A 25,766-nucleotide genomic window follows, 5' to 3' on the forward strand; every position below is an offset into this window, starting at 1 on the left:
GCCTACCCTTTGACTTCTAGTTTTATCCATTAACATCCAGAGGATGCGTCAGCAATCCAAAATTTAGAGCATGCACAGTGAGGTTCAGCTGTCCTCCCCAGAGGATGGGCTGATGCCTTTCACAGGCTCTGCCTGCTGAACTGTCCACTGGAAATGTGGGCCCTGAAGTTCTGTTTTGTTGTTTGAGAGAGAATCGCCCTGTCACCCAGGCTAGAGTGCAATAGCGCAATCTTGGCTCACTGCAACTTCCATCTCCCAGGTTCAGGCAATTCTCGTGCCTCACCGTCCCGAGTAGCTCAGGTTACAGGTGCCCGCCACCACATCTGGCTCATTTTTTTGTATTTTTAGTAGAGACAGGGTTTCAGCAGGTTGGCCAGGTTGGTTTCGAACTCCTGACCTCGTGATCCGCCTGCCTCAGCCTCCCAAAGAGCTGGGATTATAGGTATGAGCCACTGCACCTGGCCCTGTTGTGTTTTTAAGCAAGCCTTAAAATTAACCTGAAGCCATTTTTTTTTTTTTTTTTTTTTGAGATGGAGTCTTGCTCTGTCACCCAGGCTGGAGTGCAGTAGCATCTTGGCTCACTGCAAGCTCCACCTCCCAGGTTCACGCCATTCTCCTACCTCAGCCTCCCAAGTAGCTGGGACTACAGGCACCCACCACCACGCCCATCTATTTTTTGTATTTTTAGTAGAGATGAGGTTTCATTGTGTTAGCCAGGATGGTCTCAGTCTCCTGACCTCGTGATCTGCCTACCTCAGCCTCCCAAAGTGCTGGGATTACAGGCATGAGCCACCGCACCTGGCCTTTTTATTTTTTGAGACGGAGTCTTGCACTGTGGCCCAGGCTGGTGTGCAGGTGTCACAATCTCGGCTCACTGCAACCTCCACTTCCCAAGCTCAAGCAGTTCTCCTGCCTCAGCCTCCCAATTAGCTAGGATTACAGGCGCCCACCGCCACGCCCAGCTCATTTTTTGTATTTTTAGTAGAGACAGGGTTTCCCGATGTTGGCCAGGCTGGTCTCGAAACTCCTAACCTCATGATCCGCCTGCCTCAGCCTCCCAAAGTGCTGGTATTACAGGCTTGAGCCACCGTGCCCGGCGAGAGCCATTTTTCTATGTGAAAAGGTCTTTCGATGCTAACGAAGTGAGGGAACTACGAGGTGGTGGTAACATACGGGCCACTTCGGTGGCCACAGGATTGCTAGGTTGCTTCTCAGGACAACCAACCCTAAGACCAACCTCTCTGCGTAATCCCCTAGATTGGGTTTGTGCTGTTCCCACCTTTTGGAGCACCCGAATGGGACCAGAAGGATGAGGCCAACCTCATGTTCATCACCATGTGCTTCTGCTGGCACTACCTGGCTGCCCTCAGCATCGTGGCCATCAGCTATTCTCTTGTTTACTGGTATGTCTGAGACTTCAGTGAAGCTTTTCCTCCTAGCTCTAAGCAGGACTGATGTGATTAGCTGGCACCATCTGATGAGTGCCGACTACACGTCAAATTCTGTGCAAGGTACTCATGCAGGGAAGGTGTCACTACCCTTATTTGCAAATAAGGGGAATGAAGCTTTTCAAAATTAAATGACCTGTCTGGGTCATAGTAACCTGAGGGACCCAGGTTTCAAATGCAGGCCTCACAGATTTTAAGCCTGTGGTGTGGTGGGGAAAACTGAAATGGGACTCAGTACTGGATGGTAGTCCTCACTGTAACGGTTCAATCTGGACCCATCATCTTACTTCCGGACCTGCCCTCCCTGCTTCCCAGAGACCATGTGACAATCAAAAAATAAACCAGAGCAGAACGTTAAGACAAACTGCACTCCACCCCTCACTGAAGTACTCATTAGAGGTAGATAGATAACAGCTATGGACTCCTATGCACTTGCTGCACCCCAGGCCCAGTGGAAAGCAGCTACACTCTATTATCCCATTTAATCTTCATTGCTCTATGAAGTATGCGCTGTTAAAGTCTTCAAAAAGCTGAGTAACTTGACCAAGGTCACCCCACTAATAAGTGGCAGAGCCTCTCAGTGCAAGGGTGACTTTTAGCAAATGGTATTACCAGTTCTATTTGCTGTTTGGCTGCCCCTACCTTTCTTTCTAAGTCATTTCTCTAGATCCCAAGTAGAATATTAGGTTGGTGCAAAAGTAACTGTGATTTTTGCCATTATTTCATCCAGAAAGAGTTCCATATGGACCAAAGAGAAGGGAGCTCAAGTCAGTTTGTTCTAGTTCTGCTGCCCAGCCACTGAAACAGTAAACCAAGATAGGCAGGAGACCTTGGCCTTAATTATGACATTCAGTAGTTTCCACCGATGCCCCTTTATCTACTGATATTTCCTAAGAAGTCTAGTTTATAGACATGTAATCACAGTATTTGACAGAAATATAAAGAAAATAGTTTAAGAACCAGTAGATGCCTTCACATCCTTGGGTAATGGATTAAGGGAATCTCTGGCTAATTGGCTCTTATTGTTTCTCTATTAAAGCCTTTTGACTCGGATGAAGAAACACGGAAGGGGAGAAATCATTGGAATTCAGAAACTGAATTCAGGTGACACTTACCAGACCGCCCTCTTGAATGGCTCAGATGAGGAATGAGCCGAGATGTGGAGGGCGTAGATGTCCCACCGAACAGCTGGAATGAATGGAGTTCATCCCCCCACCTGAATGCCTGCCATGGTCTGATCTTAAGGGTCTATATATTTGCACCTCCTCATTCAACACAAGGCTGGAGGTTCTAGAACAGGAAATCAGGCCTACAGCATCCTGTGTATCTTGCAGTTGGGATTTTTAACGTGATTTAAAGTCTGTGTTGGTATAGTACCCCTCACAAGGAAAAATTAAGGCCTCCAAGCAGCAGGCCTCTGTGCCTCAGTGTAAAGAGAAATCAAGAGATGCTAAAAGCTTTACAATGGAAGTGGCCTCATGGATGAATCCAGGATGTGAGTCCAGCAGGAGAACTTGCTGCTTTTGGTAACTTATCCCTTTTTCTCTTAAGCAAGCAGGTACTTTTTTATTAGAAATATGTTAGAATGTGTAAGCAAATGACAGTGTCTTTAGAGTTCTAACTCTAACTGACATATTTTTTAAAAGTAAAATAATTCACAAGCTTTGGTATTTTAAACTACTGTTAAACATATCATAACTAATCATACCAGGGTACTAAACCACTGTTTGTAAGTGACAAAATTAGGCCAAAGGTGATTTTTTTTTTTAATCAGGAAGCTGGTTAATGGCTCTACTGAAAGTTGGGGCCCTGATGTTCTGACTCCTCAAAGTCACCCTAACAGAAGATCTGATAGGAAAGCTGTATAATGAGGTAGAGAGAAAAATATCAGGTATGGAAGGCTTTCAATTTTAATATAGCTGAAAGCAAAGGATAAAGAATTCAGAATTAGTAATGTAAAGTATTGAAACCCTAATCTTGCTTCTGGATCTGTTTTTTTTAAAAAACTTCCTTCACTGCACCTGTAATCCCAGCACTTTGGGAGGCCGAGGCAGGCAGATCACAGGGTCAGGAGATCGAGACCATCCTGGCTAACATGGTGAAACCCCGTCTCTACCGAAAATACAAAAAATTAGCTGGGCATGGTGGCAGGTGCCTGTAGTCCCAGCTACTCAGGAGGCTGAGGCAAGAGAATGGTGTGAACCTGGGAGGGGAGCTTGCAGTGATCCGAGATCACGCCACTGCACTCCAGCCCAGGTGACAGAGCAAGACTGTCTCAAAAAATAAAAACTTCCTTCAACAAGTATTTATTAAATATCTACTTTGCAACAGCACTGAGATGGCTATAAGGACTCCTGAGACAGGTGTCCAGCAAGGAGTTTATAGTCAAACAGGAGAGACATGCCAGTAGTCACACCCAGTGTGACGGGTGCTGTGAGAGACAAGGACAAGCCACGGTGACAAAAAGGAGAGGAGGGGAAATACAGAACTTGCCCTGTAGAGAAAACCCATCCCAGGCTGAGAGAGTAGCACATTGAAAAATGAAAGCATAACAAATATGGAGAACTTAAAAAGATTAAGTTCTACAAACTGATAAAAGTGGGTTAGGACCAAGTTGATGGGCCTCAGAGACCAAATAATACTTTCTATGTGCATAGTATTTTTCAGATTCTGAGATGCGCCCGATCTCATCTGGTTCTCACAACCGCTTGTAATGCGTAAGAGCATGAGGTCTTTCAGAAAAGCTGGCAGCCCTAGCTGGGCACAGTGGCTCGTAATCCAGCACTTTGGGAGGCCGAGGCGGGTGGATCACGAGGTCAAGAGATTGAGACCATCCTGGCCAACATGGTGAAACCCTGTCTCTACTAAAAATACAAAAATTAGTTGGGTGTGGTGGTGGGTGCTGGTAGTCCCAGCTACTTGGGAGGCTGAGGCAGGAGAATCACTTGAACCCGGGAGGCAGACGTTGCAGGGAGCTGAGATTGTGCCACTCCACTCCAGTTTGGCGACAGAGCAAGACTCCATCTCAAAAAAAAAAAAGGGAAAGAAAAGTTGGCTGGCCTAAGACCACACAGATGCCAGGTGGCAAAGCCAGTCTTCAGTATGACTCCAAAACCAGGCCTCTCTCACCATTCCACCCTGCTACGTCACACAAACCCAGGAAAGAGAATTTACATCCAGCACTGCATGCGCTTTGGAAGAAATGCTGTACTTCACTAAATGAAGGTAACCTCCCAGGGTTAGCCAGCCTTTCAGAGTTGAAGTCACTGCTTAGGGATTCAAAATGAGCTACTAAAAGCACTAATTTAGTTATTAGAGAACCCTGGGTTCCACTTTCAGGAGCCACCTTGGTTGGCCAGTAGAGAAACACAAGCATTCTTCATTCAACAAACACTGAAGGACCTATTATTGGCAATCAACATGAAATGTCTTCTTTCCTTGGGGACTGGAGGTGGGCAGAAGGACCTATTCAGTTTTACTTTCAAAGAAAAGATCCACATGAGTTTCTTTTAAGTGTACCATATTTTAAGAAAATGTACTATTTTCTCCAGAGTGAGGGGCTGAGGTGTAAAGAACAGATATATTAAAATGTATTTAGATGCCCTTCACACAGCAAGGCTTGTGATGCCTTCATGGAAGTAATCAACCCTATCATAAACATTATTAGATGTGGTATTAAAGTATAAACTGATGACAATACTATTCTCCACATCCTGTCTTAGATGTGTTTTCTGAATAATTTTACCAATCTCTGTCAACCAGAGGCTCAATCGTTGCTACCAGAAATCCTTCTGGAATCATTCCCTACAAAACACGCACCATGGCCGGATGCAGTGGCTCACGCCTGTAATCCCAGCACTTTGGGAGGCTGGGGCAGGCAGATCACCTAAGGTGAGGAGTTGGAGACCAGCCTCGCCAACATGGTGAAACCCCATCTCTACCAAAAATACAAAAATTAGCAGGGCTTGGTGGCGCATGCCTATGACTGATCCCAACTACTCAGGAGGCTGAGGCAGGAGAAAATCTTGAGCCCAGGAGGCAGAGGTTGCAGTGAGCTGAGATTTCACTGCATCACTCCAGCCTGGGCTACAGAGTGAGACTCCATCTCAAAAACAAAAACAAAACACTCACCATAGCTGCGCCATTCATCTATCACAAACCTGAAGCCAGCATATGAAGGAAGCTAGTGTGGCACAAATCCTGGGCTGTCGCCGTAAACAGCTCCAGTAGGGAGTTTCCATTCTACGCTATTGTTATTCCACCCACAGGCTGGATAGTGCCGAAGTTACACGTCCTGACGAGTCAGCATCCTGAAGCAACCTGAACTGTACACTCACTCCCTGCTCTCCAGAATGCACATGTCCGCATGTGCAAAAAACGACAAGCAGAGTCAGTTGACCTCAGCAAACAGGAATGCAGGCAGGGCTGTGGCTGAATGCCAGAGCTACTTTTATGAAATTCCTTGTTAAGTAAATTCAGAAGGGGTTTGTTTGTAGCTGGCAGTAAATACCTAAGACAGGATCTCTGGAATTTCTACTTTCTTTTTTTTTTTTTTCTTGTTTAAAAACTGCCACATGGCCTTCCAGGTGAAATGTGATTCCTGAAAATAACAAAGATACGCAAATATCAAAGGACTATCAAACGCTGACACACTCGCCTTTCTCAAGTGGAAAGACCCATTTCCCCACACTACATCCTACCTCTCCCCAACTGCCAACCTCATCCCGTGCCAGTCTACTTGCTCATCACAAGCTCAACCCGGGAGGCCCATTCACTTCTGCTCTCTGCAATGCAGGCTTCCCATCTCCTAAGACTGGATCGCCCCCAGGCTCGCCAGGATACATCACAGCCCTCCTGCCCAGAGGAAGGCAACAGAAAGAGACTGGACTTAGAATCAGAAGCTTCTCTTTAACTTCAACTCAGACTCATGTCTTCCAACGGTTAAAAGAGGAATGATGACACTGGTTTTACAGAATTGCTCTAAACGAAATGTCTGTGAAAGAGCTGTGGAGCCAGCCAGCCTCCCAGATCCTCCTCCACTTCTCGGCAACTGCCTAACCACCCAACAGCTAAGCCAGGCTCCTTCCATCCCACATCCTCCGGCTCCACCTCTTCACCCAGAACCCACAAAAGAGCTTCAATACACTCCAAAAATTAAAGATACATTTTTAATAATTTGGGCACTTTCAAGAGAGTCATGGAAGCCCTATCACCTCAGAAACCCTTTACCACTCACTGCTGCCCCAAAACAAGAGACACATACATTGTTGACAACCAGTGCTTGAATTAATCACATTTTAAAGTATCGTCCTGAACTCTCCTTGTAGCCGACAGAGGCTGAGAAGCATGAAATAGCCAGGATTAAATGACCTGCAAATCTAGACTGGCTTCTTTTGGGGCTGGTACTGCCAGGCAGACAGATCCCTGTTCCTTGTACCCCCACTGTCCTCCACCATCTCTACTCTGGAGCAAGGGTCAAAAAACTTTTTTTTTTTTCTTTTGAGACGGAGTCTCACAGGCTGGAGTGCAGTGGCATGATCTTGGCACACTGCAACCTCCGCCTCCTGGGGTCAAGCAATTCCCCTGCCTCAGCCTCCCAAGTAGCTGAACTACATGCACACACCACATGACCAGCTAATTTTTTGTAATTTAGTAGAGACAGGGTTTCACCATGCTGGTCAGGATGGTCTCGATCTCCTGACGTTGTCATCTGCCCACCTCGACCTCCCAAAGTGCTGGGATTACAGGTGTGAGCCACCGAGCCCAGCCACCAAAAAAAAAAAAAAAAAAAAATTTCTTAAAAGGCCATATGGACAATAGTTTAGGCTTCAAGGCCACACAGTCTCTCTATGTCAACTACTCAATTTTGCCTTCGAATCTGAAAACAGCCACAGATAAAACAAACACAAATGGGTCTGGGCTGTGTTCCAATAAAACTTTATTTACAAAAACAAATGGCCAGCCTCAAGAGCCTGGTTTGCAACTCTTGCTCAGGAGCAGAGCAGAATGTGTACTCTCTGAACTGCAACAAAGTTTGTGCTGCAAAAGCAGCACCTCTGCTGTCACTCCCCTCCTCTCTGTCCGCTGGCTCTGGACGTCCATGTGAACAGGCTTGCCAAGAAGGGCGAAGCGGGCAGGTGAAGCCGAGGGGGCCACAATCAAGATCCCAACACCCCTATCTTTAACAGGCAGTGCCAAGAGAATCCCATTTCAGGGGACCCACTCTACCCCACTGCCTACGTTGTCTTCCCATCTTACAGCCTCTTGATTACTATGCAGTTACCAAGTTGGCTACCACCTTACTAAGATTCTTGCCATTTTCTCATTCTAGTCAAAAGAATAAGTCAGTTTGGTGGAGAGGGTGGCTAAAGCCCAAGTTTATATTTGATAAAGATGTACAACAGGTTCTTTAAAAAAATAAATTACATAAAATTTTCTGGACGCAAACTCCTATCCAGACCACTAGTCATGGAGAAGACCAGAAGCCAAAAAATACAATCCTCACGGAGAACCAGCTTATTCATTGTCTGTGCACTCTGCGACTGGTAAGCCTTCCCTGGGGGTCTTACTCTCAGAACTCTGGCTTGTAGGACATAACTGGTACCTCCTGCAATTCCAACAGAATATTCTCCTAGATTGGTCGACAGCAGACCCTGGAACCCTGGAGTGAACCTTTCCCAGGGTGCTCCACTATGGCACGTGGCAGCAGAATCCAGGCCACTGTTGCCATCATCCCCAGCCTGGCTGCCTTGAACAGGCAAGCTTAAAAGAATGATGCAACCTCCCTGCTCCCTTCTCAGCCAGGACAGAACAGGCATGGTCTTTCATGGAAGCCATCCTCTCTCATCATCATTGTTGCTCAGGTGCCTGTTTAGGAGACGGAGCTGTAGTCACAACAACAGTGGAGACCGCTTTGGAGGAGCCAGAAGCTGTTCCCTGTTGGAGATGGGATGCAGGGACAGTCTGGATGCGCACCTGTTTGCAAAGAGAGAAGGTCAGGTCAATGGACTGCAAGTGGGCGCACCAGTTAAGAACAGCAGTGGAATCAGAGAGGAGCCCGATATGGCGAAGAATTTGCCCTGGGCCTTACCTGTGTGGCCTGACCTTGCTGCTGAAGCTGCTGCAACTGCTGAGCAGTGAGGAAACTAACAGGCTTATTGCCAGCAATGAGCTTAGTGCCCGCTGGCATAGTTGTGAGGATGATGTTGCGGCCCAACCCACTGAGGCTGTGGAGGGAAAGCAGGGGTGAGGTATAACGATATCGGCAGGTATTCTCTGGCCCAGATTTAGGCCATGCATTGAAGGACAACAGGGAGGTCTGTGCCAATGAAAATCCCAGCATTTCAGATTGAAATGGAAACCAATTGCTGAGACCACCTTTCTTCTAGCTTTTCCACTTCCCATGGCAGGAGAAGACAGTAATCCCAGAAGCCCCTAGTGCTCTGGATAAAATGGCCCTTGGCTCCTGGCCCTGACCAGCAGGAATAGTGGACAGGGCCCCAGAGAGGTATGCATGTCTGCAAGAAACCCTCCCCCTAATAGCCACATCTCATAAGCTGCCCTGAGACTGCCAGACTGACTTCAATGTGCCCTTTATCCCTGTTTAAATCAAGGCCACAGGTGACCCTCATTCCCTGAACTGCTTCGGTTCAGAGCTCAAATGTCAAAGGGAGGGCCGCAGGTGGCCCTCACATCTAGCTGAGCCCCATCTTAGCACTCCCCACACCCTTTTTTCTCCAGTATGTACCACCACGCATGCTGCTTTATTATTACTTCTCTACTTTACAACGTATGCTTGGAGAACAGCAGGGATTTTCATCTGTTTTAATCACGGCACCTAAAACAATACTAGGTGCTCAATAAATACTGTTGATGAGCACAATAAAGGAGAGGTGTCAGAGGAGGGACCCAGAAAGACCAGCCACTTCGCCATTCGGTAACAAGGACTGGTAAGCCCTGCCTGCCACCTCCACCCTGAAACTGGTTCCTTCACAATGACATAGCACTCACTTGGCTCCAAGGTTGCCTTTGATGATGGGGGCTGTGACCACACTCTTGCCCTTCATTGGCTGGCTGATCACAGACAGGGGAACAGTGATCCGTGTAGGCAACTTCCCCTAGAAAGAAAAGGCAGTCAGGTTTTGTAAGACAGGAGGTAAGGAAAACCAGCAAGTGCCACCTCCAGGGCATCAGGAACTGAGGAGCAAGCACTACAGATGCTGTGAGTCCCCAGAACCCACCAGGGTCTCCAGACTCCTAAGGTTTGGGCCCAGGAAACCCTAACGAAACTACTTATATACCATAGCCAGGTGGTATCTGATCTTTTATCGTCCTCTTTCATGCTACCAAAAGCAGCAACAACCCTATCTATCTGCTTTCAACAGGATAAAACCTGTATTTAAATCACAAAGGCAGGTGTGTCCTCGCTTTAGCACAGTCTAAGATTCTGAGTTCCTTGGAGGACAGAGACTTATCTCTGTATCCCTCAGTACATGGCACAGTGCTGGGCACACAATCACTACTTGGTGAAATAAATTCGAGGAAGGACAGAGGGCCTCAAGAGTTAATACCTAAAGCACACAACTACTCACTGGAGTGCAGGGCCACTGGTGAGGAACAAACAGCAGGGCGTGCTAGATTAGGGAGAGGCCATGCTCTCTGGTGCTTTCCACTTCTCCCGGAGATAAGAGAGATTAGCTAGGGGACACTAATAATAAACTCAATCAAGTGAAAAGTCCAACCCCCAAGCTAATAAAGCCTGAAAAGAATTTTTTTTTAGAAACTGAGAAGGCCTAGAGTCTTTGGGACTTGGATGGTTAAGACAGGTCACTGCGTCACCTGTTTTCAGACTGCCTTGGTTTTAATGCTTGACTGGTAATAAAATTTATATGCAGTAAAATCTTATGTAAATTAAATCTGAGTTTTAAAAAATTCAAGAGGGCTGGCTGACAGGATGCTGGGAGAGGGCATCAGCATTCCACAGAGGCAGGCTAACTCTAAGGAGACGGGCACTCAGCTGCAAAACTGCGCCGCAGGTCCCTGCACCTATCTCCATGGGGGTCACCCACAGCGTGGAGCCTATTAAAAAAGCATGCAGAGGGCAACAGGCAACAGAATACCTTGAGATGGTACCTCCAGATACATTTACTTATGGTTTTATTTTCTTCCTCAAAATGCCTTTGTTGCTTAAAACATCTCAGACCAGTATATCACCTAGAATGATCCCCTCAGGAACTACCTAAAAAACTGACTAGACAATGGGAAAAAGCACCATCAATACTTCCTGCCCCTCCAAATGCTCTCCAGTTGCACCTACCCAGGTTGATTATAACAGGACAGATGACACTTGATACAACCTATGTTAGAGGGATTCAACAGAAACAAAAGTGGATCAAGTGAGTGCAGTCTCCCCGCTTCCTTATTTCAACTTTTATGATGTAGAAACCTAAGTAACTACTATTGTGTGTGTGTGTGTGTGTGTGTGTGTGTGTGTGTGAGACAGAGAGAGAGACAGAGAGAGAGACGGAGTCTCGCTCTGCCACCTAGGCTGGAGTGCAATGGTGCAATCTTGGCTCACTGCAACTTCCACCTCCCGGGTTCAAACAATTCTCCTGCCTCAGCCTCCTGAGTAGCTGGGATTACTGGCACCCATCACCACGCCCGGCTAATTTTTGCATTTCTGGTAGAGACGGGGTGTTTCACCGTGTTGGCCAGGCTGGTCTCGAACTCCTGACCTCAGGTGAGCCGCCTGCCTTGGCCTCCCAAAGTGCCAGAATGACAGGTGTGAGACACTGCACCTGACCAACTATTTCGTTTTTAACCACACTATGTTAGGGTTTTCTGTTTTGGGTGTTCATTTGACTTATGTTTATATCCTTCTTCATTGCTCTGGTTTTTATGCCAATTAATGAAGGTTTCCCTACATAGCTTGCTCAATAAAGTGAAACTGTATTTTACACTGTCCATACACACCTCTCTTCTGAATAATGCTCCTTACCTAGAGGCTAAAGCATAAACACACATGTATCCACAGACACCTGTGTGGATATGAGGATTTGGTTTATGATAAATGTAGCCTTTCAAGCTAGTGGGGGAAGCAACAGTTGATTAGTCTGGCAAATTTGAAAACTGGGAAATGAGATTTCAACTTCATCCTATTCACAAAAATATATTTCAAATGCATTAACAATTCTACTTTTTTTTTAAACTCAAGGTATTTTATGAAAATAAAGGTTAACATTTTATAACCTTGGGGTAAGGAAGACACAGACACAAAACCTACCAGCCATTAAAGGAAATGCTGATAGATCTAATTAGATACAATTACAAAGCTCTGTAGAGCAAGAGACTCCATACATAAGGTTAAAAGATGACAGGCTGGAAAAAAATATTATCTATGCATATAAAGAATTCACATCCACAGATTCCATATCTTCAGGATGTTATAAAAAGCCACCTCAAACAATATGAAAATGCCAAATACCGCAAAAGAAAAGTGGCAAAGATTTACTCACCAGGGAGCACATGCCAACCTCCAAAGGAATGGATACTCAACTTCACTCACATCAGGGATATGAAATCAAAAAAGAACCCCCTTTTGACCAGTAAGACATGTATACGAGGTTAAAAAGCCGTGGTATCAGCACCGGTTAAGGTAAGGTCTAGGGGAAACAGGAGGCTTGCTGATAGGGGCACACGTGGATGTGGCTTTTCAGGAGGTGCCGCCGGAGTATCTCAGCTCTCCAGGTATGCACCCCCCAAGGCTGGCGCTAGCACTCTCCGCTTCAGAAACGCTCACACATAAGCCCAGAAACATTCGCCACTGCCTGACTAACAGTGGAAACGCATCCTTGAGCAGAGCCCCTTCTACTGGTTGCTCTACCATGAAAAAGACCCCAGTCAATATCTGTGTATGGCCTAGAATGATCAAGACATTTATAAAAAATAAATAAAGCAGGCAGGGGCAGTGACTCACGCCTGTAATCCCCAGCACTTTGGGAGGCCAAGGTGGGCAGATCATCTGAGGTCAGGATGTTCGCAATCAGCATGGAGAAACCCTGTCTCTACTAAAAATACAAAATAAGCCGGGTGTGGTGGCACATGCCTGTAATCCCAGCTACTCGGGAGGCTGAGGCAGGACAATCGCTTGAACCCGGGAGGCAGAGGCTGCAGTCAGCTGAGATCACGCCAATGCACTCCAGGCTGGACAACAATAGCGAAACTCCGCCTCATAAATAAATAAATAAATAAAGCAAATCACAGAATATATCAAGTCTCTCATGGGTGTTTTTTAAACTAGGTGTACATGTATGAAAATGCTCAAGAAAAGGACTAGAAGGATAAATGCCGAACTACCAACAGCAATTAATCTAATGAAGGGAGAACTGGAACACGGTCAGGTTTTATTTCATCTGCACTGTTCTTTACTATTTGAAAAGAATGTATGCATGCACCACACTTTGATAAATTGTGTTTCAAAGGAAAACAAAAGTCTATCAGTAAACCAATCTCTCTGGGGTAAATGAGGTGATATTTAGGGCCTCTAATTTCCACTCCTAAGAAGAAGTTTCCTAGTTTTTAGGGAGTCTCTCGCACAACGGGCAGCTGAACCTTAAGTTTTCTAAAAAGAAGGCCTAAGCTTCACCCTAGTTACTCACAGCCTGGGGCGTGGACACAACCGCAGTGCTGACGGGGACCTGCCGCACGGTGGGGGCTCCCGTGCCGATGCCGATGGGGGTGCTTGCAGTCCCAGAAGCCACAGCCACAGTCTTGGACACGGCAGCATTCATACTGGGCAAGGACACCGCTGAAGTATGGACAGTTCCAGACCCACTGGCTACCGAGGCCCCTTGCTTGGCATGGGTTGCAACGGTGATGGTCTGGCCTGCTTTGGGAGGCATCACTCCCAGTCCCTGCACGATGCGGATCGTGGCAGCTGGTTTTGCTTCTGAAGAGGCCACTGTGCTTTTTCCCTTCTGGTCAGCCACACTCACGCCAAGGGCTGGCATCAAGCGAAAAGCTGAACTTGAGGCTTCTGTTGGCTTGAGGTCAGGAGTCACTTTGACCACAGTGGTACCTGTTGGAGCGGACGAAGGGGCACTGGCTGAACTGGCCTTGGCAGGGCTATCAGCTGCATGGACTGGATTGGAAGTGACGTGTAAGGTGGCAGAGATGCCTTTGCCTGTAGTGTTGCCTCCTGTCCCGAAGAGGTCCTGGGTCAATTTGACTGTGGTAACCTGGGACTTGGCCAGCGTGGCCATCATGTCCGGAGTGATTCGCAGAACCGTCTGGCCCTTGGCATCTGTGGTGATGGAAGAGGGTGGCAGACGCAATACATCTTTACCCTGGATGTGGAAGTTAGTGGCTGTGAGTGGAATGCTGTTGCCTGTTTGGGGCTTCACACCAAGCTGCCCAGTGATTGCCACCTGGAAGGGGAGAAGCAGCACTTACCAGGGATTCACACTAGTAAACCGGTTACAAAATACAACTAGACAAACTTCCGTTTCATGGGTAGATGTTTTGTATTTTTTTAAACTTTTCATTTTGCAAACATTCACAGAAGTAGAGAACAGTATAACAAACCCTTATAACCTTTCACCCGGCTTCAAAAATTAATCCTTTGTTTTAGCTATCCCTCCCCACTGTGGTGGGGGAGGGAGGAATTAGAATATATAAAGGTAAATCCAAGATCTATTATTTTACTGATCAGTATCTCTGTACACATCTATAACCTAGAAAAGGGCTTTTTGAGACGGGGTCTTGCTATGTCACTAGGCTGGAACGCAGTGGTACAATCAGAGCTTACTGCAGCCTCGAGCTCCTGGGCTTCAATGTTCCTCCTGCCTCAGTCTCCTGAGTAGCTGGGACTACAGGTGTACCAGAGCCTGGCTTCCCACCTCCTAAAGCCAAGTCCCTCGTGTGTAACAGATGCAAGCCTTTTAGCCTTACTCAGGGACTTCCTCTCTCTCTGGCGTGATCGATCTTCTCCCTTCTACTGGACCATGTAATATCTCCCATCCTAAAAAACAACCAATCCTGGCTAACTCTACACCTCCCTCCACCTACTGCACTCCACATTCAACTCCAGTTCTCTGCTCTCTTCAAAAGCAAAACTCCTCTAAAAACTACCTATACAGTCACCCCTCGGTATGTGCGGGAGACTGGTTCCAGGATGCCCCCAGGCAGATACTAACATCCACGGAAGCTCAAGTCCCTTACACAAAATGCACCATCTCCATAAAACCAACAAGCATCCTCCCGTGTAGGTGAAATCATCTCTAGATTACCTGTAATATCTAATACATCGTAAATCCTGTGTAAATAGCTTCTATACTGTACTGGTTTTGTAATCTGTATTATTGTTTACTGTACTGTTATTTTTTACTGGGGTTTTTTCCAAATAATCCATGGTCAGCTGAATCTGAGGATGTGGAACCCACGGGTACAGAGGCCGATCGTACTGTCTCCACTTCCTCGCCTAACCTTCTCTTTTGAACCCATTCCCCAAAGCCACCAATCCACCGGACCAGTGAAGCCCATGCATTATCCTGATCCACCGAGTCTCATCTCACGCTGCCACTACATCTCACACCTTCCCAACTACACTTTTCTCTCTCTTGCAGTCTCCACAACTCAATTTTCTCCTGCTTCAATAAATGATGGCACCATCAATCCAAGCACCCAAGCCAAAGCCATGGACGGGGTAATTCTCACCTTCCTCCTCTCAGACCCCTACTCAAGCCACCAGCAAACTGCACTGGCTCTCCCTTCAACCACATCCAGACTCCACTACTCCCCTCCACCTCCGATGAACAGTCACTCCCATCTACGGCAGCCTTGCCTCTCACCTAGACGATTGCCACTGCCTCCTACAGGGGTTCCCCATTTCCATTCTTGTCCCCCACTGTTCATTCTACCCAGCAGCTGGATGCGTCTTTAAATGCAAACCAGATCAAGTCACCCTTGCTCACCATCTTCCAGTGGTTTCCCCTCACATTCAAATTAACTTCAAAGTCCCACATAATCTAACCACTGGCAACCTCTCCCATCCTCATCTTCTAACACCCTCACACTTGCTCCCCATGCTCCAGCCACAATGATTTTCCTCTCGTTCCTCAATCATATTCCTGACACAAAACATCTGCACTCGCCATTCCTGGGCCTGGAATGTTTTATGTCCCAATCATCACTTCATGGCACACTCTTTCTTTCATCTCTTTCAAATGGCATCTCCCCAGAGAGGCCTTCTCCAATCACTCCAGCTAAAATAACACACTACTGCTCTCCACCTGAGCCTGTCTACCGACCTGCATAGCATTTATTACTATCTCAGACTGAGGTACTTGTCTCTTAGCCCTATCAGAACACGAGTTCCGCGAGGGCAGGGACTTAAGTCTGTTTAATGTACTATTAAATCCCCAATACTCAGGACAGTGTCTGACTTAATGTTTGTTGAACAAAAAAAAAATTACTTTATCGTTATGTGGTTCCATTTCCTCATCTGTAAATAATAAGAGTGCCTACCCCATAGAGCTAAGAAGATTAGACTATTTAACAAGCAAAAAATGCTTAACGCAGTGCAGGCACACAGGAGGCACTCCTATCAGTATTAGTTGCTATACTGCTTAACAATTCTTTGAAGTTCAATGATTATTCTTTTACATTCACAACCAAGAAAGGAGAAGCAAATTCTACTTTTACGAGTGGTAAACTAAGAAGCCAATAAAATATGGCAATGGGAATTTAACTAAATAAATTCATGGAGAGTCTACTCTAAATCCAGAAACTCAACTATTAAATGCTGAATTAAATGGAAAGAAACAGAAGAAATCTCTTCAGCATCTATAAAGGCTGCACTGCCTTTGGTGGGAACTCACACCTAAGTATCTATAAGCTGAGAGTCACAGATGACAAATCTTCTTCCCATGTGCATGCAGTCTGGCCAAGAACCTCCAGCTCCAGTGGTCCCTGCTCCAGGATGAAGGATTGAGATCCCCCTGGAAAGAGCCCCACCTACCTGCTTGATGATGTTCTGTCCCGTGACGTTTTGAATGACAGCAGCCGTAGATGCACTGGGAGCAGAGGTCCCAGGAGAACTCGTGGCTGGCTTACTCACAGGGCTGGCTGTGGCAGGGAGACTTGTCACCGTGAGCCCTGTCTGTCCAGGTCCAGGCCGCTGCACAGTGGCTGCCGTAGTCTGCGCTTTGACTGGCACAGTGGCCATTACTGTCTAGTTCAGGGCATGAGGCCAAGAGCTTAATTAGACTCTAAGATGCAGACCAGCACTCTAAGCAAGAGTCTCCCTCACCACGCCCAGGAAGCATTCCTCTCAAAGAGCTTCTAACCCCACAGTACTTAAGGCACATCACTCTCTAAAATGGACACTGTAAATGTCTTATTTGGGTACGTCTTAATTTTCAGAATTTTACATTTAACATCTCATTTTATTCCTACACACTGAGGACAAATACTATTTTACCCCTTTTAGAGCAAAGGAAACTGAGACAAAGAGGATATAAATCTTCTCTAAACTCACACAACTAGTTCATAGCATAGCTAAGACTAAAGGCACAGCAGAAGGAGCCTAAGATGTAGACTCACAAGGTCCGAATTTACAATCCGCCTCTACCAAGATCCTGATGAAAGGGTTCTGGGGAAACCACCACACTCCTCTGAAGATCTGATTCTCAACACATAAACACACTATCTAAAAATGCTTCCATAGCTTTGAACATTAAGTGGCTTATTCTGACGAATGTCATCACCAGTAGCAATCATCTACGGCTCCCCAGGTCCTTACCCAGACTCTGCCCATCTGACTCATCAGTCCACCTATGGGTCTGCATCCCTGTTGCCCAGTGACCACAGCTTCCCTCTTTACCTGAGGCAGTACTTTGGTCTGCGTGGCAGTGGCTGGAACCCGGATCTGCGGTCCTGCTGGCATCTGTGGCAGTGTCTGTGCTGGCCCTGCCGACTGCTGGGGAATAGCAGGAAGGCTAGGCTGGGCCACCACTCGCACCTGGGACAGTCCAGCAGAGCCAGAGTGGCTCACGACCCGGGCAGCAGCCTGAGAACTGGGTGTAGTCTGGCTGGAAGCTGGGGAAAGCATTGTTCCCAGATGTGGCATTGTTGGTGAAGACACCAGAAGAACACTATGAAGAACATTGGGGAAAGACAAAAAACAAAAACTTGGGACATGCATACAAAAGGACTCTAGAACGAAAAAGCTGAAGAAAAGGAGGAACTTACCCTGAGCTAGACTTAGCTGGTTCTGAGACTGTGGTAGGGCCGCTTTTGTTCACCGCCGATACAGGTGGAGGGGAGATGGGAATGGCAGGCAATGCTGGTGTGGTGGGGGTTACAGGTGTGACTGGGGTGGGTGGCATACTGGAGTCACTGAGGCTCATCTGGCTCTGCTCAGAAGGGCCACAGCTAAGGACCTTTACGGAGCTCTCCTTGCTACTGGACTTCTAGAACAGAAGACAAAGAAAACTCACCTGCAGGTGTTGTGAAGATCCCCCTACAGGAAGGGATGCCCCTACAGCCCCTGACGCCCCACACTAAGTAAAAGGCGAGCAGCTACTCTCAGTTGCCTCCATCCCAGAATCCATAAGGCAGACACTCTCCTGAGGTCACTTACCACCTTGGATGGGGGCTTGGGTTTTTGCTGAAGAGCTTTTCTGGCTTTAGCTGCAGCTGCTTGTGCTTGGTGAATCCGCTCTGTGAACAAGAGGGGCAAGCTTCAGCTAGAGTTTAACCTTAGCGAACTACAAGGAGGGGCTTTGTTAAAAACCAACACCTTGCTGGTGGACTGAATCCTGCCTCTACCATCTTGCCCTACCTATATGCCAATGAAAAGAATAATGGAATTGGGGCAGAAAGTCAGAAAGTATCCCCAGTCGCGCTGGACACCATGCCCAGAGGCCTCACACACCAAACTCTTCTTCACTCCGGTCACGATGCAGGTAGATCCACAGCTTTCGTCCAATGTCGTATTTCACACAAGGATCTTTTTCATAATGTAGCCGATCCAGTGCACCACTCACTACTGTATTTACCTACAAATCAGACAAAGAGAAATAAACAAGTCAAGTTCAGATAACAGAAGTTATCTGGACTCCAGGGAAAAAAAAACACGTCATTGTATCTAAATCACAGCTGATACAGATTCTATCTCAGCCTAGCTGCATATTCCCAATAGTTCACCAAATCATTTGGCGAGACAATAAATGCTGTAAGACTACTGAGATACTGATCTATTTTTACTGTAAGGATACTGTGAAGCAAGTGACCAGCCTGTCCTTTACCATAAACTAAAAGAAAGCCTAGAGCCAAATTTGTGTTTCACTAACAGCAAGGGTTTTGATCACTTTGCATTTTTCAAGATACATTTTTCACTTCATTCAGTTTTTTAAAAATTTGTTACATTTTATATTTCTTAATAAGTTTTCTTAAATCCATTCTGGAACAAAGCAGAAGTAATCTCTTCTCCGTCCTACCTGAGTGCTGGTGACATCTGGTGCAAGAAACTGGGAGTCCTTAAGCAGCTCACAGATTTCTGCCCGTGTGCCTTCTCCATTAGGCAGTCGAGCTGCAGCATCCCGAACTGACGACATGAGAAAGCACACAGTCCTCAAGTCAGGCAGGGTTCCTACAGAGGTACAACCTCCCCTACCTGCTGTGGTGGGCAACGCTCCCTGGGGTTCCTGCTCCTCTACCTTCCCTGACGCCAGATTAGGTGCACTCTGCCCTCCAGCAGCTCAACCATTGGTGTTCCCTACACACTTGTCTTTTTTTTTTTTTGAGACACAGTTTCGCTCTTGTCGCCCAGGCTGAGGTGCAAGGGCATGATAGCTCACTGCAACCTCCACCTCCCAGGTTCAAGCAATTCTCCTGCCTCAGCCTCCCGAGTAGCTGGGATTACAGCCATGCACCACCATGTCCAGCTAATTTTTGTATTTTCAGTAGAGACAGGGTTTCGCCACGTTGACCAGGCTGGTCTTGAACTCCTGAACTCAGGTGATCCACGTGTCTTGGCCTCCCAAAGTGCTGGGATTACACGCATGAGCCACCACATCCAGCCCCTATATACTTTTAAGAGTCACTTTTAGGTAACACCTTAAGAATTCAGAGGGCCTGTGAACTCAGGTGGGAAGCAAAATTACATTTTAAACTGAAATTAAACATTTCCTTCAATTATGAACAAAGGGAACAAACCATATACTGGCAGTGCTGTGATGGTGTAATGGAAATCAAACATTTTCATATATTACAGCTACTGCAGATAGCTAAGAATATCATTTATACTCATCACTACTTGGAAATTTCAAGAAATGTCAGACCTCATGCTAGATCTTGTCATATAATATCACAGTAACAACACGTATTTCTGCACCATAAACTTGTTTTAACATTTTGATAACTATTTCAAAACAAATGGTCTCTTTTGTAACTGTATTTTATTTTATGCATTTAAAAGCATAATTCTGAGAAGGGGTTCACAAGTTCCACCGGATTGCCAAAGAGATTCCTGGCATTCAAAAAGGTAAGAATCCTCACTGTTAAATGAAGCACAGCCTGGAGGAAGCAAATTCCTATATTTAACCTATTTAGCTGGTCTGGGAGCAACTCCTAACTGAACGTAAACGTAAGCCCAGACCTGAGGAAGAAGACAGGGAGCTGAAGATGCCCCCTTCAGCTCCCAAACTCCCAACGCTTCAGAACACTATGCCTTCTTCTCAAAGTCTACCCTGAGTGGAGGGGTGTGGAGAGGACAGAGTTCAGAGTTGATAAGAGAAAAGCTGCAGGGTGAAGAAAGGGATCTCTGATAAGCAACATGTGCTACCTACCAAGAGACAGAATGGTAACGTAGGCAGGCCGGTCGGAGCGCAGCAGGGAGTGCTCCCGAGCCTTGTTGAGCGAGGTCTCCTTGTCGAACACGCCCTTCACTGGCCCCACCACAGACTCGAAGCCGTGCATGCGAAAGGTGAACGCCTTGTGGGGCTGGCTATACCGGTGACGCTCCTACCAAGAGACAAGGGACAAGGCTCCTAGGTCAGAATTAGTGGGGTTCTCTCTTGGGCCTGCTTACAATATAAGCAGAGCCACATGGAACAATGAAAACAGGAAGGAACAAGTGATTCTAGTAGGAATGCTCAGCCAACCACAGTGGAAAAGGATGACTCTCCGAGCCAGTCACTGAGCAGAGGGACAAGGAGGTAACATAAAGGCACTTTGCTACCTGGAAGACAAGATCATCCAAGTATTTCTTACTCCCCTTCCCCACACTGTTTCCACCCCCAACAAGTAATCCCAGCCAACAGAAGGTCTAAGGGGAAGGGTATGAGCTTCTTGCAAGAAGGCAGATGCAGGAGAGTCAGGCTGAGAGCTTCTCTCTGCACGGCTCACAGAGGCAGAGACTCACGCTGGCTTTCAGGTACTTCTTACCTGCTCCTGAAAAACCCGCTTCTCCTCCCCTGTGCTGGGCCGCACCACATAGTCAGTTCTTCTGGAATATAAATAACTCTATATCAACCCTGAGAGTTGGCATGTGTGTCAGACCCACTGCCCCTGCTTCAGAACCATGCCCACTGTGACATGGAAAGATGTCCCTCAAGAAGCACTCAACTCTTACAAAGGAGAAGAGCCCACTTTCCAGCTCCTAGGAAGGAACTCCTGTTGGTACTTACAAAATCACTTGGTTCTTAGAAATCCAGAAAGGTACTGAGTGGATAGATGGGCAAGAGGCTGACATCTTTACCTATTGTTTTCAATATTGCTGCTAAGTAGGTCCATTCTAATGGCAACAAACAATTCGGCCTTAGAGGAACAAAGGGCTTCAAGTGTGTTAGATAAGGGTTATTTTTCTACCTCCAGGGAAAGTACCCAGGAGCTTGAGATCTATACTTCTATTACATGAAGAAAAAGTTCTGCCGCACTTAAGACTGGGCCTCTGTCTGGTGTCAGAAAACTATGGAACCATGCCAGGACAGAAATAGAAACACGGGACAATGTGATATAAAGAGCCTAGGACTAAGAGTCAGGAGATCTAAGTTCTAGAAGGTTAGTCCTAATGCTAACCTTCAGCAAGTCACTTAACTTCATGCTTCCATTTATTGGACTAAGGTGGCCTAGATGAATAATTCTCAAGTAGGAACCCAGGGAGAAGTACACATTAAAAAAGTATGTCCACCTACAAAGGAGGTTATATGCCCCTTAGAGGCTCTCCTGCCAGCCCCTCTCTCCACCAGACCCCATTCCACAAGGAGTCCCACTCACTCAGGGGGTGCGGCCTGCCTCAGTATGCCAAGTCAGGAAGAACCAGGGGACTCCTCAGAGCTCTGAAGCCCATTACAGCTCTAGCATACCAAGAAGTATCAACAAAACCAAGGCAGTATCTGAACTAGTTTCCCGGGACACCACCCACCACTAGAGTATTGTACTCACACCCGAGGGACAGGTGTCATGGCATCTGAGCTGTCTTCATTTTCTTGCTGGAGAAAAAGAAAACGTTGACAGGTAAATGGACTAAAGAATTTGGGCAAACTTAAGAGCTCTGGAAACCTAGTGAGAAGGATCTGGTATTTCTTAAAAACCATACCTTACAGAAGGCCTGGTCTTTGGTCTCTAGCCATAGCTGGAAGAGGGCAGCTAATTCCTTTTCATTATCTTGGGACTGGCCTATTAGAGGAATAAAGAGATAAAAAATAAGAAGGTCTAAGGTATTACCGAGAATCCTGCTTTCTCTTTACTAGTTTTATCTACACCACAGAGAGATTCTATCAGGAGCTATAACAACAGTCCTTCATACAGCCACTGCCTTCCAGCTGGTGGAAATCAGCCTGGACCACCACTCTTGGATGCCATCTAATCAAATCATTCACTCTGTAGGCATCTGCTGAGTGCCCACTGTGCCACACATTGCATGTGAAGCTAAGGTTACTCAGTGAATTCAGTCTCCACCCTCACAGGAGTTTATGGTCAAGTGAGGAAAGAGCACACGTTTCAAAATCAATTCAAAAGGTGGCAGGCATCACAAAAGATGTAATGATAGCTTATACCAAGGTAATTATTCTATTTTTGTAGGTAAGAAAGGTTTCTGGCTATTGGGGCACAGAGAAATTCTATTCACTAGTACAGCAGTTAAGAGCCTGGGGCAGGAAAAAACTTGACTTCCCATGACCCGCCTAGAAAGAGATAAGCCCTGTCTCCTGTGCCCTCCTCTGAGGTCACTCTGTTCAGGCTGTCTGAGACCCTGATGGCACCTGTGTCTCCTGCCCAGGTTAGAAGCCACAGGACCATCATCAGCCAGGTTTGCTTATGTGATGAATGCAGCTACCCTTCTCAAAGGGGCTGTTTATCTTTGTTTTCATAGTCAGTACACAACACCACTATTTGCAGAAAGCTCTCAACAATGGCACAGTAGCTTCAACTAAAGCACCGGGCCGATAAGCTTCAAATGCTTATTATCTGGCCCTACATGAAACAGTCTGCCAGGCCCAGGTACACGTGTTCCCTCCATGGCTACTGCAGCCTGACTGACGGGGGGAGTAATTGCAGTCAGCTACCATCATCACCTTCAGTTCACAGTGGCTTCACCTCCACTGTTCCACTAGCGACTCATGCTCACTGAAAAATTCACAACTTTCTTCACGTTCACAAATCTTTAGTCTTTATCTTACTGAATCTTTTAGGAACTAGGGAGGAAAATGACCACTCCCCACTTCTCAGGCGCTCCTATCTTCTGGCTTCCAAGACTCCGGAAAACCTTGTTCCAGGCTTTCCCCACCTCTACAGTCGCACCCCCGCCTGCACTCTCATGCTCTCACTCAGACCCTCTGCCGTGAAGAGCCCTCCTCCGCCCTCTCTCCTCACTCTGTGCTTCCTCCCCAGGTAACAGCATCATCGGTGCCCTGCACCAGACACATGCGAACACTCTCCCTCTTCAACTCTTTGGTCTGAATTCTAAACCCACACATCCTACTGTCTATTCAACAACTCCACTGGAATACCTCAAACGCAGCTCTAAAACTAAATCAGGCCGGGTGCAGGGGCTCACACCTGTAATCCCAGCACTTTGGGAGGCTGAGGTAGGTGGATCACCTGGGCTCAGGAGTTCAAGATCAGCCTGGGCAACACAGGGAAACCTTGTCTCTACTAAAAATATAAAAAACAGCCAGGCATGGTAACGCACGCCTGTGGTCCCAGCTACGCAGGAGTAGGAGCAGGCAGGAGAATCGCTTGAGCCCGGGAGGCAGAGGTTGCAGTGAGCCAAGATCGTGCCACTGCACTCCAGCCTGAGGCACAGAGCAAGACTCTGTCTCAAAAAATAAATGAATAAATAAATTTTACAGACTAAACTCAGGATCTCCCCCCTCCAAGTCCAGACCTCCACAGCTGCTACCTGCACAAACAACACCTTCCTCCACCAGCTGCAAATCTAACAGGAGCCATGCCTCACACCATTCTCCTTCATTCCCCACAGCTAAGCCATAACCAAGCCCACCTAAATCTTTCTCAAACGTATCCATCCTCTCCTGTGTCTAAATTACCATCAGCTCTCATAGCCTGTGGGTTGCGTGACTATTTTAGATCACATCTTCCCCATGCAAAGGTTCTAACTCCTCCACCTCGAATGCTGCTGCCTCCCCTCTGCTTGCCTGGCTCGGTCCTATTCATCATACACCTCTGCTCAGACGCTGCTTCCTCAGGAAGGTCCTCCCAACTCTGCACACTACATCAATTCCTATTATAATATTTTTCCTTTACAGAAAGGATCAGTTTGTCATTAAATCTAAATATTTGTTCCCCAAACAGACCTTAGGCCCTATGAGAGGAGCGCACTGTCTCAGAAGCCATTGTATCCCCCCAGCACCTAACAACAGTGCCTGACACCTAGAAGCTGAATAAATGTAATAAATAACGAATGGATGAGTCTACTGTTTTCATAACCTGCTCTCCATACACTTCTCCACAGACCACTCAGCACAGAGAAGTGCCTGTGAATTTCAACAGGAAACCAACACGGATTTCTCTCTTTTCACCATCACCAGGCAACAGCCTCCAAGTGACTTCAGATGCATGTTATGACAACTTACACACTAAGTGGGCTTTACACTAAGTGGGCTTTATAAACTTAAAAATAAGGACCCTGTTCTTTAGAAACAATTTATTCAGGGCTGCTGCACATTCTCCTCAATAGCAAAGCCCACTTTTAGGAAAGAAAAATATTTACAGTACAAATTAATCCAAAGTCATTGGTATGATTAATATAATTGTTGACACTCTTGCAAAATACCCTTGCAGATTTAAATTTAGCCATCACCGGACTACATCATACAGAAAGGGTATTCCTTCCATCTCAGCATTGGTCCAACCAGAGGAGTCAGTTAACCCATCTTGAGAGTACAAAAGGGTCTTGAAGGACTCCTTCCCAGAGCAAAATAAGATCTAATATTGCTTTTTTAAACCAATCTGCAGGACCATATTGATTGGAAGGCAAAGAAACTTAGGGGAAGAAATGGGAGAATGAAAACCTGTTAGGGGTAGGTAACATGGATTACTTACCAAGCAACTTCCACTGTTGGGTTTTCTCTTTGAATTCAACAAATGGAGAGAAACTGGAAGGAACAGCTGCAAGAAATGGACCACATAAACAAGCCATACAGGTGCATCCCTGAACTCTGAAACAGCTTTTGAGTGTTCCACAGTGTATTAGAAAAGCAGGAACCTTCAAGGCATAGCATTATGCAAAGGCATACTGGATTACACGAGTAAAGCTGCAGTTTACTCTATTAATTAATTTGACAAAAAGGGGAAAAAATACTGACCTTACAAAAAAAAGCACCTTACCTCGACTTTCTCCAGCAAGATACTGCAGGGCTGGTAGTACCAATTCAGCCCAGTTGGGGGCCGCAGAGAACCAGCTGTTGAGGGAGCTGGCTGGTGATGACTGCCAATCCAAAACTCGCTCCTCTAGCTGAGGGAAAGCAAAGGCAGAACCCAGTTAGACTTCTCTTCCATACCAGCAATTCCACACAAGTGCCACCACAAGCTGGGGCGTATGCATCCGGAGTTTGTCCAAACCACAAAGCAAGTTAACGACAGAGCTTTGAGAGGAACCCACACTTCCACTTCTCCAGCTCTAGACCATTCAGGATGTGAACACTTTGAATACTCTAATGTACCTCCAACTTTTCCAAAATGCTTACCATAGGAAGGCTAGCCTGACTCTCCAGCAGCAAGATCTCTAACAGAAGAGAGAAAAAGCTGGAAGATATTTCATTGATTCCAAGGCAAGGCTTGAGGTCTTCAAGGGGC

The 25,766-nt window shown here is 46.5% G+C and overlaps 2 protein-coding genes across 5 annotated transcripts in view; one reads left to right on the forward strand and one right to left on the reverse strand.

Annotated features, from left to right (window-relative positions):
* Positions 1 to 3,423, forward strand: part of TMEM45B (transmembrane protein 45B) — a 44,058-nt gene extending 40,635 nt beyond the window's left edge. The window contains exons 5-6 of the mRNA XM_011934674.1: positions 1,258 to 1,403; positions 2,488 to 3,423. Of these exons, the coding sequence (XP_011790064.1) occupies positions 1,258 to 1,403; positions 2,488 to 2,599 (258 nt within the window). The 3' untranslated portion in view covers positions 2,600 to 3,423. The remainder of the gene's footprint in view (positions 1 to 1,257; positions 1,404 to 2,487) is intronic.
* A 3,939-nt stretch (positions 3,424 to 7,362) lies between these two features.
* Positions 7,363 to 25,766, reverse strand: part of NFRKB (nuclear factor related to kappaB binding protein) — a 32,069-nt gene continuing 13,665 nt past the window's right edge. For all 4 annotated transcript variants that reach the window (XM_011934679.1, XM_011934678.1, XM_011934677.1 and 1 more), the window contains 17 exons: positions 25,658 to 25,766; positions 25,299 to 25,425; positions 25,014 to 25,079; positions 22,048 to 22,127; positions 21,894 to 21,940; positions 20,895 to 20,955; positions 20,297 to 20,471; positions 18,947 to 19,053; positions 18,382 to 18,505; positions 18,088 to 18,167; positions 17,697 to 17,917; positions 17,329 to 17,599; positions 16,465 to 16,677; positions 13,106 to 13,873; positions 9,459 to 9,565; positions 8,539 to 8,674; positions 7,363 to 8,423 (listed from right to left, as the gene is read on the reverse strand). In XM_011934679.1, the coding sequence (XP_011790069.1) occupies positions 8,298 to 8,423; positions 8,539 to 8,674; positions 9,459 to 9,565; positions 13,106 to 13,873; positions 16,465 to 16,677; positions 17,329 to 17,599; positions 17,697 to 17,917; positions 18,088 to 18,167; positions 18,382 to 18,505; positions 18,947 to 19,053; positions 20,297 to 20,471; positions 20,895 to 20,955; positions 21,894 to 21,940; positions 22,048 to 22,127; positions 25,014 to 25,079; positions 25,299 to 25,425; positions 25,658 to 25,766 (2,818 nt within the window). In that variant the 3' untranslated portion in view covers positions 7,363 to 8,297. The remainder of the gene's footprint in view (positions 8,424 to 8,538; positions 8,675 to 9,458; positions 9,566 to 13,105; positions 13,874 to 16,464; positions 16,678 to 17,328; positions 17,600 to 17,696; positions 17,918 to 18,087; positions 18,168 to 18,381; positions 18,506 to 18,946; positions 19,054 to 20,296; positions 20,472 to 20,894; positions 20,956 to 21,893; positions 21,941 to 22,047; positions 22,128 to 25,013; positions 25,080 to 25,298; positions 25,426 to 25,657) is intronic.

Source organism: Colobus angolensis, unplaced genomic scaffold, assembly GCF_000951035.1.
Source record: "Colobus angolensis palliatus isolate OR3802 unplaced genomic scaffold, Cang.pa_1.0 Scaffold137, whole genome shotgun sequence".
NCBI classification, from domain to species: Eukaryota; Metazoa; Chordata; class Mammalia; order Primates; family Cercopithecidae; genus Colobus; species Colobus angolensis.